This window comes from Tamandua tetradactyla, chromosome 6, assembly GCF_023851605.1.
Source record: "Tamandua tetradactyla isolate mTamTet1 chromosome 6, mTamTet1.pri, whole genome shotgun sequence".
Lineage (NCBI taxonomy): Eukaryota > Metazoa > Chordata > Mammalia > Pilosa > Myrmecophagidae > Tamandua > Tamandua tetradactyla.
The window spans coordinates 74,208,618-74,223,766 of record NC_135332.1 but is presented as its reverse complement, the minus strand read 5'-3'; the positions used below and the strand labels follow the sequence as shown (position 1 = coordinate 74,223,766).

The window sequence follows — 15,149 nt, the reverse complement described above, 5'->3', positions numbered from 1 at the left end:
AAGAGCGGCCGGGAACTACAACCCCCAGGAGGCTTTGCGGAGGAGGCGGGGCGCTACCGGAAGCCAATGGGAGAGAAAGGAGTGCGCTCCAGGCTCCTTGCCTAGGAGAGCGAGGGTGGAACTCCGGGCTGATTGGCTGAGGATGCAGAGGCGTGGCTCTGAGACGGCGCGCTTCGGGATGATTGGCTGAGGGCGCGGGGGCGGAGCTCCGGTGTGTCTCGGCGGCATGGAGCGAGCGGGTGCAGGTTTCCGGAAGGTGAGGGCCTGGTGGGACGAGTGTTTTAACTTCCGTGGGTGGCGAGCGTGGCGCGTGCCGCGGACGTGGAGCCCGGTGGGACTGGAAGCCACCCCCAGGGTCTCGCGCGGCTCGTGGGCGGAGGTGCGCCCTCTTCTCCGCGGCCCTGAGAGCGGGAGGCGCGGGCCTCGCCCGTGGGCCTCCGGCGTCTCCGGCATCCCCGGCGTGGCAGCTCAGCCCTCCAGGGGTACTAGGGCCTTTGGTTCCCTCTGCCCCGGTCATTCCTTGTCACGCACAGCGGGGCACACGTTCTCAGAAGTGTCTGACCGCGTGGGGCACCCCTAGGGGTTCTGAGGACCCCTCCATTACAGTCTGCAGGTGAGAGCGGAGTGATCGCCTAAAGGCTACTGCCAGAGAAGGTTGGTTTGTTTTGGGGTGCACTGGGGAGACCTGTGAGGTCCCTAGTGTTTCGCCCCAGTGGTGATTCCCCGCCCCAGGGAGATGTCGCTGCGACCAGTAAAGGACAGCCACACCAAGGGCGATGGTGGGGCTGCGTGTATCCCCCGACCTACCCTCCCAGGCTTCACTGTCACTTGTCTGGAACAACCACTTCTGCCGCTGCTGGCTCTGAGCCTCCCCGTCAGTTCTCACACGCCTGTGCCCGCTTTCAGTCTGGTGTTGCTCTGTTTTCTGTCCTATAGCCATGCTTATTTGGCCGCCTTACGCCCTTCCCTGCCGACCCATTGCAGGTACAAGGGCAGGTGGGTCCCCGTGGTGGTTCCCACCACTCGCTGCCTTTCCTGGTGGGATTCACGGTGGGCAGCAAAAAGCTCCAGCAGGTGGCACCATGCTACCGCTGCCGATGCCCAGGGACCTTTTCTGTGGTGGGTGCCAGAGGATAGCCAAGACAGCTGGGGGCTGGGACGGCAGGTGCCTGTCGGTATAAGCATCCCCCCTAAGCCCCCTGAAGTCATCCGGCTCAACCAAGTAGACAGCACAGCCCCACTGTCTGCTGTTCCAGCTCCCTGTGGGTGGCTGGGTGGTGACTTGGAACATAAAATCACTGGTGGAAGGACCCATGCCTGGACCAGTGTCCAGCATATGTGCCAGGGAGTTGGCAGGGGTCACAGACTGTGGGTACCATCCCGCCAAGCAGGTGTCGACCTCCACTGTGGGAGTATCTACCTTGGCCTGGCCTTACCGGCTGACCTCCCAAGTCTGGGCAGCAATGAGCAAATGACCGGCTGGGCATGCCTTGTTTCTGGCCTTCTGGCAGACAGCCCCACATGACAGTTTCCTGGAAGCTCTCTTCTCCCTGCTTCCCTGAGCTTCCCTTATGAAGGGAACTGCTTCCTCCAGACAGGTGCTGTTTGGCTGCTTTCCACCCCACCTCTGCCCGGCACCAGCTTTCTCCATCTCAGACCCTGAGAACCAGCCTCCTTCTCTCCCAACTCCAACTCCCTGATAAAGGGTGTGCTGAGCCTGAAATTACAACGATTTCTATCCAAACTGTGCTGCTGGCTCTACAGCCAGAGAAGTGGAGACCTAGGCAGAGACCAGTCCCCTGTGGTCGTGGGGAAGGCCTGCTGAGTACCCCCATTCTCTCTCCTCCAGGAACTGGTGAGCAAGCTGCTGCACCTGCATTTCCGAGACAACAAGACCAAAGGTGCGAGCACCAGGCCGGGGAGGCTGGGCTTAGCAGGGGCAGGACCCACTGGCCAGGGACCTGCCCATAGGCTCCCTTCAAGTATGGCACAGCCCTGTTCTCAAGGGCAGACCCAGACCACAGGCCAGAGCTCAGGATCCCACAGCTCTAAGAAGGCACTGGGCGAGGGCCCAGGGAGCAGAGGCCTGGGGGGCCACCAAACAAGCTGCCTGCCAGTGAGCAGGCCTGGGAGCTGTAACCTGCCCTCCCTCCCTTGCAGTCAGTGGGGACGCTCTGCAGCTCATGGCCGAGATGCTGACCATCTTCGTTGTGGGTGAGTGTTGGGCTGGCTCTGGTACCATGCAAGCCCAGAGAACCCTGGGGTCCTCTGTACTTTATTTTTCATTGGGAAGACTGGGACCCAAGTTTTCCCCAGTGTCCTACAAGTACCCAAGCTCTGGGTACCTGGAAAGCTGATTTAGGAGCTGTGACCCCACTCCTGAGGGCTGCCTGCTGGGTGTGCAGGGAAGGGGGTGGGCCCCAGACAGCTCCCCAGGGAGGGTCAGGGCAGGAGTCTCTCCTTCGGACCTGCCAAGCTTCCGTGCTTTACTTCCCTATGTCACGCCAGAGGCGGCCGCCCGTGGGGCCCGGCAGGCACAGGCTGAGGCCCTGGCACAGGTGGACGTGGACCAGCTGGAGAAGGTGCTGCCCCAGCTGGTAGGTGCACAGGTACCGGGCAGGGTAGAGGTGCAGGGTCCTGGTGGAGGGCGTGCATAGCACACGCAGGTGCACAGTGATAACACTGTGCCTGAGGCTGTGTGCCCTCCTCCCCCCGCAGCTTCTGGACTTCTAGGAACGCCAGGAAGGGCCCCCTGGCCTGCCCAGGTCAAGGCTTCGCTCCAGGGGAAGCAGCCAGGTTTCTGTGGCCTCTCGGACCCAGGCAGGGAAGGATCCCCAAGACCCCTATGTTCCACTCCCCGATATTCTCCACAGTCCCTGGAGGAGACTGGTTTTCTGCTCTGTGCTTTGCTGACTCTTGGAAGCCCAAAGCTGGGGGCTGTTCAGTTCAGGCACCAGCCCTTGGGGTGGGGGAGCAAACCCCTCACCTCCAGGACAGCTGTGCACCATCAGAGACAGATGTCAGGCCCTGGCGGTGGGGGCAGGTGCCTGGGGAGGAGCTGTGCTCCACCCTCCCTGAGCAGGTCGCTGGATCCCTACTACGAATAGATTCAGCAGTGCCACATCCTTTCCTGCATCCCTACCCCCCTCAAACATCAAAGCTGGTCTGTAACCTCTAAACCGTTTGATATTCCCCTCAGAAGAGCTCCCCTGAACTATAAATTTGTTCTCACAGCAACAGTCAATAAATCAAAACCCTCTCCCAGGCTCAGCTTTCTTGGTGCCCTAATCACCCAAAGTCAAGTTGCTTCAAAGCCTCACTTGGCACCCCCACCCCTTTCAGCCAGTCAGCTGTAGGGCATGAGCAGAAACCTTAAAGGATAAATTAAAAGGCAGTCTGTGGGGACTCCCAGGGCTCCCGCTGAACACGCAAGAGGGCTGCGACACAGGAGCCTTCTCACATGTGGCCGCCTGCCTGGAAGATGTTGCTCCTGCCACAGGGGCTGCCTCTGGCGGGCAGGCAACCCCAGGAGGGCAGCTGTGGGCAGGGGCTACTGGGGGCTGCAAACTGGAAGCCCAGACATCATGTGGTTTCTAGGAAAGACCAGCCACCTGTCCCAGGCTACTGTCCCCCAGCCCAGTGTTCCCTCCCACTCCTCAGCCTGGGGGCCAGGGCAGGACATGGGGTCTCCATTAGTCTGCCATCTCTGCCCAGCCCAGCCCCCACGGAGCTGCTTTTGTTGTCCCAGGATGGCAGGACTCTCAGGGACAAGTTGCCCTGGGGTCAGGCCTTCATGGGATCCAGGTGTGAGGGGAGGGTGGGTCTGAGAGTCCAGTCAGGCTTTGAGCATCCCCAACCCCTCCCACCTCATCCCATGGCAACCTACCCCCCCCCCCCACACCCAGCTTCTTAGTTGTTCCCCCTTGTTCAGTTTCTGGGCTTCAAAGCATGGGGGCACATGGGGAAGTAATTAGACGTGAAGGGAGAGGCCGGCAAGGGGAGCCCGGGGAGCCGGGACAAGCGCCAGTGCTGAGCCCCTGGCGGCCCCTTTGAAGCATGTTCAGCTGGTGCAGGGGGGTGCCCCGGAAAACTCACGGGCCGGGGTGGGGAGCCTGCCGGGAGTGGCTCCCTGTGCCAGGGTCCTGGGGTGCCGCCCAGGCGAGTATGGGCGACTGCCTGGAAGGCTCTTGTTTTCCCGGGAGGGGGACAGCTAACAAGGTCCAAGAGGTAAGGACAGGGCCCTGAGGCCCCAAGAAAGGCTGCTGTGTGCTGTGAGCAGACAGACCCCTGGGGGCAGAGGGGCACACACCACCCTAGGGAGCTCCTGCCAGGTTCAGCCTCTGCCCGGAAAAAGACGACAGGGGCTTGGCAGAAGCGCACCTTTATTCTGCTGGGGGAGGTGGAGGGGCTCCTGGTGTCCTGCAGCTGGTGGTTCTCACCTCTTGCCGGCTGCCATGCAAACAGTCAGGTGAGCACAGTGACCCTGACCCCCAACCCTCCCACCCTGGTCCCCCACAGGTACCTGGCAACTTCAGCCACTTGGGGACCTTGCTGAGACTCCTCCTCACAGGCTGGGCCATCCCGGGGACAGGCTCAGGGGAGTCCTGGGTCCCCTCAGTGGCTGGCTCAGACTCGAGGGGCCCCGGGTCTGAGGCTGGCAGCGAAGACAGTGGTGCAGCAGCCCGGGGCATGCACTTGGCCACCAGGGCGTCAGCAGAGGATGGGGCGACAGTATGCTCCAGCAGCCTGGGCTCCAGGAAGGGGCCTGCGTGGACCGGGCCCGGATCACTCACAGGTTTAAGTCTGGTCAGGGAGGGCTGCGGGGTCTGTCCCCGGGAGCCAGATCCCCCCCAGGGTGGGCAGAGAGCTGTGGCAGGGCACGGGACACGGGGAGGCCTCTCACCTGCTGGGTCCTCGGCTCCAAAGTGAACAAGGGCAGCAGGAAAGAGGTTGGCCTGTGGGGCAGGCAGGGAGGTGCTCAGGATGCCCGGGCTCACAGCACTTGGCTCTGCAGAGGCTGGACCACTCCACCCCAGGCCTGCGGGGAACCTCTGCCCAGCCCCACTAGCCCCTCAGTCTCACCCACTTCACAGGCACCTCCTTGAGCACCAACTCTGCCCCAAGAAGTCCTTAGGCCCCAAAGCAGCTGAGGGACCAGGCCTAAAGCACCAGCGCCTCTCCCACTAGCTGCTGGCCAGGTAATGAAGCCCCTGCATGCACTGCCTGGGATTTGGTCCCCTCTTACCCTCCTGCCCAGGTGGGCAGTGGGCAACTTACATTATAGAGCAGCAAACTGAGCCAGTGTCCCAGCTCAAAGCCCTGCCTCATACGCCATGCTCCCCACCAGTCACATGGCCAGTGGCACTGCACTGCGGGACAGCCTGATGGACAAGACGGCCCCAGGCTGAGGCTGCTGCCCTCAAAGAACAGAGAGCCAGAGAGGGCACTACCAGACAGAAGAAGCCATCCTGGTGGGGGAACCAGGCTCAGGCCACCGGGTCTGTGTGCCCTGGGGTCCAGCTGGGGAGTGAGCCCCACGGTAGCCCTCCTCCCACTCAATGCACCCATCACCTTGACCCCATCCTCCATGGTGCACTCCAGTCACCGTGATAAGTGACAAGGTGCTGCCTCTTTGGAGATGGGGGAGAAAGAAAACATTTCTGAAACAGGTTCCGAGTTGCGCAGGACCCAGGTTTGGGGTGTACTGTGGGGACCAGTGGGGCATGAGGGAGCACCCTGGGCTGCTGAAGGGTGGGGGTAGGTGGAGGGCATAAATGGGGGAGCCTGGCTCTTAGACCCCTTTTGCTTCCGGACCTCTGGCTGGGGTGCGGCCCAGCTTTGCTGCTCTGCAAAGTGACAGCCAAGACCCGGGGGCCCCTCCCCCTCCGGTGGAGAACCCCCGCCCCATCCCTGACATGTGTTTGTCGGAGCCTGGTGGGGATGGAGCTGAGTCAGCACCACTCACGGGGTCCCACAGCCTGTCCTGGGTCTCCAGTGTTGCACTCATTCCCTGTCCACCCAGGGGGGCTGTGGCGTCCTGCTTAGGGAGGCACCACAGGGTTCGCTCCAAGGGGGGGGCCAGAGGAGAGCAGCACAGGGCACCAGGTCACGTGGCTGCACGACCTCCCAGCAGGAGAGAGGTGGGGACCCGGGGCAGAGATGGGGGGGGGGCGGTGCCCCCGCCTCCTATGCCTTGGCTGCCCAGCACCGGGCACGAGGGGAGGCCGAGCCCAAAGCCGCCGGCAGGGCCGGGCCACCACGGCTGCATTCTTTCCGCTGCGGCTCCGGGCGAGGGCGGGGGGAGGCACAGGATTAATAAGAAGCGGCTTCAAAGGCCGCCGGGCCGCCCCCGCCCCCGCCCCCAGCGAGGGCCATGGGCGAGGGCAGCACCGGCTTTGAAACCCCATCGTGTGCTGGGATCAAAGCTTGTGCCGAGAGCAGCGGGGCAGGGGGCCCGGGGCTGCCCTAGTGCCCCCAGAGGCGCCGCAAGCTTCCGGGCGGGGCAAACTGGAGGGCTGGAGCTAGGGAGCCAGGCAGGGGCCCCGGGAGGGTGGGGACTGTGACAGGCCCTTCCCCAGCCCAAAGGAGCGGTCCCAGCACCCGCCCGCCCCAGTGCCAGTCAGCAGGGATGGGGAGCCAAGCGAGGCCTGGTGGGGACGCCCTCCACAAGCTCCGCAGGGGCGGCCCAGCTATGCACCTCCAGCCCCCACTGGCCCTTCACCTGACCCGTCCCCAGCAGGAGCAGAGGGGTGGCTCTGACCAGGGCAAGGAGCTGGTTGCCATTCATGGCTCAAACCCTGCTCCTGGCTCCAAGGGAGCCCCCCCAGGTGAGGTTCCCTAGGCCTGGCAGCTTCCTTTTTCCCTGGTGAGAAGTCTAGGGCCAGCAGGCTGATGGGAGACAGGTGGGAGGGCCACGGTGGGGGCAGGGCCTGGGGACCCACTGGGCAGGGTAGTGGGAAGAGGCAGCCACTGCAGCCTCCACAACACCAGGCGGGGGTGAGGACGGGGTCCAGGGATGGGGCCTTAGCAGCACCAGGCCTGGGTGAGCACAGAGGGCTGACGGCCCAGGGAGCGCAGGAGAGAAGCACGGCCGTCCTGCTGTGCAGAGCGAGCAGGGAAAGGACTCAGCGCAAGAGCAGGGCGTCCGCATTTGAGGCAGGGGAGGAATGGGCGACTGGGGCCTGAGCTGTCCAAGGGTGGTGGGTAGGGTGGGATGCGGGGGGATGGGGCTGGGAGTCAGGGCTCAAGGTCAAATGGCCAAGGAGGCAGCACAGTGTGATCCTGGAGGAGAACCCTCTGTGGCAGCCACGAAGCACATCCCCCAGCCCTGTCTCCTACCCCTGCATGGCGGACCCAGCTCCCAGGGACTGTGCTCCAAGACCCTCGGCTGGGAGACAAGTCTGGGCTCCCAGGGAAAGACCAGCACAGGAGGACCCCTGGTGGACCTAGAGGGGAGGAGGGCACGCGCTTGCCCTGGGGACCAGGCTCAGGGTGTACCCATGGGGGGGGCACAGAGGACCCCAGGTGTTCCCATAGAAAGGGGGTGCGCTCACAGGACCCCAAGCAGGCCAGGCCACTGTGTCCTGATGGAGCGTGCCCCAGGGCCTGCACACCCGACTCTGTCTGGACTTGCGGCAGAGTACCCTGAGGGCACCAAGAGGATCTGGAGCCTTGCAGATGGGTCCCTCCTTCCTCCTCTCGGGGCCGCAGCACCCCATCTGCTGTGGGAGTGGGTAGCTCAGAGATCCCCGCAGCTGCACCCTGCCTGCACCAGCCCTCATGCAGCTCTCCTTGACCCTGCCTCAGTCTCCCAAGTGTGGCCCCTTGACAGCCACGTGCTCCCCACTACCCCCTCCAGCAGTGAGGCTGAGGACAGTCTGGCCCCCATCCCCACCCCCGAGACAAGCACACACGGACAGGAAAAAACTTGGCTGCAGGCTGTCAGCTCGTCCCAGGCCTGGTGGACAACTGCGAGAGCCTACAGCCACTGACCAGGCAAAGGGAAGCAGGAGCCCTAGCAGCCCCTGGGGTCGGAGGCCCAGGCCCTTCCTCCCTGGGCTGAGAAAGGACGGCAGGGCACCTCTGCAGGCTGCAGCTGGGCACCAGGACACAAAAGCAGCCCCCAGGCCTGCCTGAGGTTCTAGAGAGCACTGCCTGGGTGGGGTTTCCGGAGGTGCCTGTTAAGGGGACGATGCCCCCAGAGGCAGGAGCAGGAGGGAGGCTGCAAGGGGATCCAACCTGGGCTTGGAGACAGTGCCAGCTTATAAGCAGCACAGGCCCAGGAAGCAAGGTCAGGTGAGGGTGGGGGCCCCTGCACTTCTCCCTCTCCTCTACCCTCCCCTATAGCTCCCCACTCGTCCAAGTCCAGGAGTCAAATTCCCCCATCACCCTTTGCTGGCGACCCCTCCTCCCGTGCTGGATGCCCCTTCCCTTGCTGGTTGCTCTCCCTCACGCAGAACCACTGGAGCGCTGGGCCACAGGCCTGTCAGGGACACGACAGCCTGGCGGCATCTGTGCCCGCCTGGAGAGGAAGACCCCTTTCCTCAACCCTGCCAGCTCTCTGATCACAGGCAGGAGATGCCACTCCAGCCCCCCTGCTGGCTCCAGGCTGAGGGGTGGGAGTCACAGTGTCACCTGGAATCCCCAGGCAGGAGTGGGGAGGGGTCCCTTCCCATGGGGCCTCCTAGTTGGAGGTGCTGAGCAGAGTACAAATCACCTTCCAAACTGGGTGTTTACAGCAGGCTGGGCCACGGGGAGGGCTGGGGGAAGCAGGGTGGCCAGTTCGGAGGGCCCAGCATCGTGCTCCATGACCGTCCTGCCCTCCTCCCAGAGCTGTTCCATCCAGCAAAAAGAGCTCCCCACACTTTCATCCCAAGCTCTGCTGACAAAGGGTCCAACCTCTGTTAGCAATTAAAATAGCTGCAGAGGCTCTGAAGAGGACACCCTTGGGCCAGGGGGGCTGGGGACACCCCAGGTTGTTCTCCCAGGGATAAGGCAGGGTGCTGGGCTCAGGGGCCTGGTCCTCACCCTCAGGGGAAGGCGGCTAGAATCAGCTGTCAGCTAGCGGGGATGGCCTGTCATGGCACCCCAGCAGGTGCCAGTGGAGACTGGGACAGTCAGGCAAGGTCCTGGAGGTAGGCCCTGCCACAGCCCCCTGGAGCAGACCCCACATGCAGCAGCCAGTACTCGGGGTCCCAACTCCTCAACAGCTCCCCAAGGCCCTGAACAAATCTGGGGACACCTTAGACCTTGGCCAGGAACCTGCACCACTGCACTGCCCCTTCCTCACCCAGGGCCCAAACATCAGGGCAATCCAGCCTCGGCCCCCTGGGGGCTCAGCAGGACGTGTAGGGGCCTAAAAGCCCTGGGACCCCAAGAAGGCGGAGGGCCCACGCACCTGGAAGAGGGTCTGTGTGCCGTCATCCAAGACCGTCTTCGGGGGGGCAAGGACTGTGGAGAGAAGGGGACGATGATGCTGGGAGACCCCTTGCCCCAAAAGAGAAACCTGCAAATGGGGGGCCTTCAGGAGGGAGGGAAAACACAGGACCCTATTTCTGAAGCACCCTATGATCACAGCCCCCCACCCACCCACAGTCCCGAAGCGTGGAGCCCGCCCGACACTGCAGTTCACAGGAAGTCTGAGGTTGTCCCAGCCATGAGCAAGGGAACAGGCCGCCGGGGCAGCCCAGGCACTCACACAGGTGGAAATGCAGCTCCGTGTCATGCAGGTGGCTCCTCACAAAGTCCTGCAGGTCCCCCACTGCCGGCGGGTGGGAGGTGAGAAGGCGCCCAGAACACAGCAGACCCTGTCCCCGGGCACAGCCCCTGCCTGGCCAGCCCCCTTTCTGCATGCCTTGCCCGCTCACCCACTGTTCCCACACCCACACCCTTGAGGGAGACCCTCAAAAGCTGCGTACCTGGGTCATAACACCCTACTCTGCCCCCACCCACTGCTGGACCCACTCCGCTGCAGTCTGCCCCTGGCCTGCCAGCTGAGTGCTGCCAAGTTCACAACAGGGGCCCTGGGCTGGCCCCCCACCCTCTGTGAGCCCCAAGCCCTCAGTGCCTGGGCCAGTGTCTACAGTGTGGCATACCTGTCTCACTTGGGCGGAAGAAGCCCTGCAGGACATGGCGATCAGGGAACAGAACCCGCAGGACCACCTGGGTGAGCAGGCAGAGCTATCACCAGGGATGCGCCACTCTGCCCTATGGGCCACAGCCCCTCCCCCCCTCACCTCCTGCCAACGCCGAGTCCCTGACAAAGGTGACAGGCTGGGGACAAGGGCTGGCCTGTGCAAAGGCTGCCTGCGTTTCAAAACACGCACCCATGGCTGCTTTCAAGCTCGCTGCCTGAATGCTCACAGCAGTGTGGGGGTGCCAGGAAACCAGCACTGGTGGCCTCAGGGGACTCTGCCTTGCTGAAATGCACAGGACCCTCGGCCATGGCCTGGTGGAGACCAGTGCTCCCTGGGGAGGCCGTGGAGGCGGGCAGCCCAGGCCACTCACCTTCGGGTACCGCTCCAGCTTCTCCTTCACCTGAGCCTCCCTGAAGGACCTGGTCACCAGAGGGGCCTCCTCGAGGCGCTTCCTGGGGGGAGGAGGGAGGGAGCAGAGCCAGCCCCAGTGGTCAGCTGCACCCCTGGGGAAGGAGAGCCAGGCCCCGGGTGGGAGGGGGCCAGCGCGGGGTCACACCTACCGCTCACTCCTGAGCTGGGCCAAGCGTCTCCGCACGTCGTCCACGGTCACCTCGAAGAACTCGTCGGGCAGTTCAGCGGGCCAGGCCTGAAGCAGCTCCTCCAGGTCAGGGTGGAAGACCATGGGGGCTCGGTCCAGGGGCTGCCGAGGGCAGGGTGTCAGCTGGGGGTGCGTCCCCACCAGTCAGCCAGAGCAGCCCCCGAGCCAGCCTAGCTCCTCTCCTGATACAGAAGCCCCCTAGGCTGCAGGGCCAGGCGGCCACCAATGTCTCGCATCTTCTGTCTCACAGGGGGACTGGGAACGCTCACGCCCAGGCCCCCAAACGTAGGGAATCAAACTAGGGAGCTGCCTGGCCTGTCCCAGCCATGTCTGGGCTCCACAGAGACTGGGGGCCAAGGGGAGAGTGGACAGAGGAGAGCAACTCCAGGCTGTGGTCCACCAGCCCCTCCACCAACCCCCCCAAACCCCACCCCTCCCCAGGGGAGTGACCCGCCCTCCCTCAGCCCACCCTGGGGACAGAGAAAGGGACAGGATCACTGCTAACTGGTGGCAACAGCAACAAAAATTACAAGGCAGGCAGGCTCTCCCCGTGGTCCCTCAGGGTGGGTAATTCCAGTTGAATGGGGGAGGCCCGTGGTGGGGACTCCACAGCAGGGGGTACCCCACAGAGCCAGGCCTGGTCAGGGCATCCATTCGGGTGGGCAGGGCCAGCTCAGTGGACACTGTGGCCGCCGCCCATCACTCATGCCCTTGCCTGTGCCCACCCCACCCACTGCACACCCGCTGAGAAGTTTCCAGCTCCCTCCAGAGGGATTCCCACCCATCTCGCTTTCTGACCCAGAAGGGAGAACCTTTCCACCTGTCCCAGTGACCCACAGGCAGCCTTTCCCACCAAGGCGCACCCCACAGCCCACCTGCTTTACAGGTCAAACTTGTCACCCCAGGCACCTCCATCCAAGCCTGGCTGGCTCGGCCCTGCCCTTGGGCATACTTGTCCCCGGGTCTCCAGGCTGGCCCCCTCAAGCCAAGCCTTGGCACACTGTCCCCTGGGCACCCCCAATCAGACACACAGGTGAGGTGCCCCAGGCCTTGTAAGGGTGGTCAACTTAAGCTGGGCACTTCCAGTCACGGGGTGGCCACTGGGAAGCAGAGCCAGGGTGGCAGTCACAGCCCTCCCCTAGACAACGCAACAGCCGCCCAGGCGTGCTAGGATGAGATGCCAAGCCATCCCCACAGCCATGGCGCCTGCATTCCAGGAGGGTTCCTGGGGGGGGTCTAGGGGCCGAGTCCCCAAAGGGCTCGGCAGCCTGGTCACCCCGGGGATCCAGCCAGCAGCAAGCAGGGAGGTGCCAGCAAGGGCACAGTCTGGGGCTGAGGATGGGCCCTCCCTGCTCCCCTCCTCCTAGACCCAGCTGGTCCTCTACCAGGCACCCGAGGGCTGGGAGAGCTGACAGCCCCAAGGCCCCAGCCTGCCCCCAGTCCCTTCCGAAGGGGACAGGTGACAGCACCACCAGCTTCACCACCGGGGCCAGCACTCTCAGTCAGAAAGTAAAGCTGACCAAGTGCCCATCTGCTGGGCCAACTCACGACGCGCACTTCTCTTTCCTAAAAACACTTTGCACAGAAGCCCCTTCCTGTCAAATACAAGCCCAAGAACCCAGATCCAGGCATGGGGTGGAGAAGAACATGCTGGAAAAAGCAGCTACCAGGCCAGAGGCGTGCTTGGACGTCACACCTGGGACACCCCTTCTGCCTGGGCAGAGACAGCAGGTTCCAAAAGCTCCAACCGATGGAATCCCAGAGGCCAGGCCAGAGCTCAGAGCCAGCCAGAGTGCGGCCAGGCACCCAGAAGAGGGAAAGCATGTGGTGCCAGTGTGTCTTGAGAGAGGAGGTGTGCCAGGGGAGGAAACTGGAGGCAGAGACCGCAGGGGTGGTCAGGTGGGGGTCCCAGCCCGGCGGACCCGGCTGGGATGGAGAGAGGCCTTGTCGCTCGGCCGGCCTACAAGCTGGTTCTATCAGCTGCCCTGCACCCTCTTGCCACAGCCATGCGCACGCATCAAAGGGCGGCTCCCAGCCTGGAGGATGTACAGAAATGTTCTGAGTGGAGAAAGAGGAGGATAGAGAGTGAGGTTCCAGGAACCAGATGCTGACAGGAAACCACAGGGGCGCTCTCAGGGTGCTGGGCGCTCTTGGGGTGCTGGGCACTCTCGGGGTGCCTAGGCCCTGCTTCAAAAATCAGAAAGGCGAGAAGGTGGCCAACTCTGCCCCCTTCCGGCTAACCAGGAGGCCAAGGGAGCAGGACATTCTAGAACCGCAGACGCGTGAAGGGGTACAGGGAGAGCTGCCTGCTGCTCAGGAGAAGAGGATAGGGTAGGGTCAGACACAGGACCCCTTGTTGATTCATTTTCCCCCAAATTTTTTTCAAACTCATCCCCCTTTGGCCCCTTTCCCGGTAACCTCTAACCTGCTTTGTATCGCTGCAAATTTGCTATTTCTAGTCATGGCTTATCAGCAATACCGGACAACCTTCGTTTTACATGCCTTGGCTTCTGCCTGTCTCTCGGCTCCAGTCTTTGTTCATCCGTTCACTGGACACAGGGGTCTCAGGCTTTGGACCACTGCAAACAATGCTGCTATACCAGCTGGCAGACAAATGCCTGTTTGCAACCCTGTCTTCACTCTCTTTGGGCCGATACCTACAGGTGGGAGGGCAGGGTCACGTGGAGATTCTACATCCAGCTTTGCAAGGAGGTGGCTTCTCCCGCTGCAGCTGTGCCATCTTCCGTTCCCACCACCAATGCATGCGTTCCGGCTCTTCTGCATCTTCGCCAACCCTTGCTCCCCATGGTTTTAAATAAGAGCCAACCTTGGGGCTATGGAGTCAGGTGATTGTGACTGCATTTCCCTAACGGCTAATGAAGTGGAGCACCTTTTCATGTGCTTACTGGCCATTTGTACAACTTCTTTGAAGAAATGTCTATTTAGATCCTTTGCCCATTTTTTTAAGTTGGGCTGTTTTATTCTTATTGCATTGTAAAAGTTCTTTACATATTCTGGTATTAAGTCCACATCTGATACATACTGTGAAACTATTTTCTCCTCTTCTATAAGTCTTATTTTCACTTCCTTGATAATTTCCATTAATGCACAAGAGTTTTAACTTTTGATGAAGTCAAATTTACCGACTTCCTTCTGTTACTTGGTCTTTTGGTGTTGTACCAAATATCCCAGCGATGGAATCCCAGGTCCCGAGGCCTTGCCCCATTATCCTCCAAGAGGCTTACGGATGAAGCACTGCTGTTTGGGGTCCTCGGTCCATGCTGAGCTGGCCTCCCCAGGTTCTCTTATGAGAGAAAGACAGGCCAGGGGATGCCTGTCAGGAGTCACCACTGCCAGCACCTTGCAGGAAGCGGGCTCTTCCCAGCACATCTGCGCCACCAGAAGTCAGGAGAAAGGCTCAGCCAGGTGACACGGCCGAGTCACACCCAAGTTAGGAGCATTGGTGGGAGATGACGACCGAAAGGACAGCTGCCCCACATGCTGATCTCCCAACCCCAGCACTGGAGGCACCTGTACCTGCGCCTGCCCGGCAGCTCTGTCTGGGATCAGTGCATCCACTCTATGTGGGGGTTCAGGTTAGAGGTCTGGGGTACTCAGTGCCACCCTGCTGATTTTCGAGGGGTTCCAGCCCTGTCTGAGAGTTCCCAGGACAGGACTGGACACCAAGAGAACCACTAGGCCTCATCCAGTCAGAAGCAAGGAGTCCACCCCAGGGTGCAGGGCAGGATCCTGAGGAGGCATCAAGCCCTGATAGGCCCCTTGAGCTTGGCGGCAGGTATTCTGGGCCCCTGAGAATCACCAAACCTTCACTTGGCCTGTCTGCTAGGTGCACAGCCCTCCCTCAAGCATGGGGGCCACCTACAGGGATGGAGGGAGCCAGGGCCCTCCTGTGCTTAAACCTGAGCACTTGGCTCTCTGGGCGCACCTTGCGGCCCCTCCCCACTGCCCTGGGCCATCTAGGCAGTACATTCTCAAATGCTCCCTGCACCCCAGGCCCTCAGCCTCCTGGAACACGCTCTCCAGATAAGGGAAGGGACCACAAGTTCCAGGGGTCTACCCAGCCAGCAACGGGGTTGGCTCAAACCCCAGGGGTGCGATTCTGTGCCCCTCCCACATGCTGGCCTACCTGCTGGAATCTGCACTGCAGCAGGGCCCAGGTTGGACACAGTGGTGCCCACTCAGGAGGTGCCCACTTGGGAGGTGCCCACTTGAGAGATGCCCACTTGGGGGCCTCTTTGAGCCCCAGCGGCGCAGCGCAGCGCAGCACAGCAGGACACACTCCAGCCTATACCAGCTTACCCTGGCAAGGCTCACCCGCCTCCAGGAGACAGTCCCCCCCCAACACAAGGGTGTGTGTGGCCCTAACCTGTCCTCACGCCATTTGCCCAAGAATA

General features: G+C 62.3%; 2 protein-coding genes across 5 annotated transcripts in view; one reads left to right on the top strand and one right to left on the bottom strand.

Moving 5' to 3' along the window:
- The first annotated feature begins 10 nt into the window (after positions 1 to 10).
- Positions 11 to 3,259, top strand: CENPX (centromere protein X). Its single transcript, XM_077166255.1, has 5 exons — positions 11 to 256; positions 1,850 to 1,901; positions 2,161 to 2,214; positions 2,509 to 2,597; positions 2,719 to 3,259. Exons 1-5 carry the CDS (start codon positions 227 to 229, stop codon positions 2,731 to 2,733), a joined length of 240 nt encoding a protein of 79 aa, XP_077022370.1. The 5' UTR covers positions 11 to 226; the 3' UTR covers positions 2,734 to 3,259.
- Positions 3,260 to 4,365: 1,106 nt separating this feature from the next.
- Positions 4,366 to 15,149, bottom strand: part of ASPSCR1 (ASPSCR1 tether for SLC2A4, UBX domain containing) — a 34,793-nt gene continuing 24,009 nt past the window's right edge. For 3 of the 4 annotated variants that reach the window (XM_077166248.1, XM_077166250.1, XM_077166251.1), the window contains 8 exons: positions 10,697 to 10,836; positions 10,507 to 10,588; positions 10,095 to 10,161; positions 9,698 to 9,760; positions 9,398 to 9,450; positions 4,904 to 4,955; positions 4,523 to 4,765; positions 4,366 to 4,449 (listed from right to left, as the gene is read on the bottom strand). In XM_077166248.1, coding sequence (XP_077022363.1) covers positions 4,436 to 4,449; positions 4,523 to 4,765; positions 4,904 to 4,955; positions 9,398 to 9,450; positions 9,698 to 9,760; positions 10,095 to 10,161; positions 10,507 to 10,588; positions 10,697 to 10,836 — 714 coding nt within the window. In that variant the 3' untranslated portion in view covers positions 4,366 to 4,435. Of the gene's footprint in view, positions 4,450 to 4,522; positions 4,766 to 4,903; positions 4,956 to 9,397; positions 9,451 to 9,697; positions 9,761 to 10,094; positions 10,162 to 10,506; positions 10,589 to 10,696; positions 10,858 to 15,149 lie in introns of all 4 variants that reach the window. The other variant, XM_077166249.1, reaches the window with a different exon arrangement.

What these genes read in the sequence shown, in the direction of transcription:
- CENPX (XM_077166255.1), top strand. Translation starts at nt 227, where the DNA reads ATGGAGCGAGCGGGTGCAGGTTTCCGGAAG. An exon ending in CGGGTGCAGGTTTCCGGAAG is followed by an intron (nt 257 to 1,849) that starts GTGAGGGCCTGG and finishes TCTCTCCTCCAG; the next exon opens with GAACTGGTGAGCAAGCTGCT. An exon ending in GCTGACCATCTTCGTTGTGG is followed by an intron (nt 2,215 to 2,508) that starts GTGAGTGTTGGG and finishes ATGTCACGCCAG; the next exon opens with AGGCGGCCGCCCGTGGGGCC.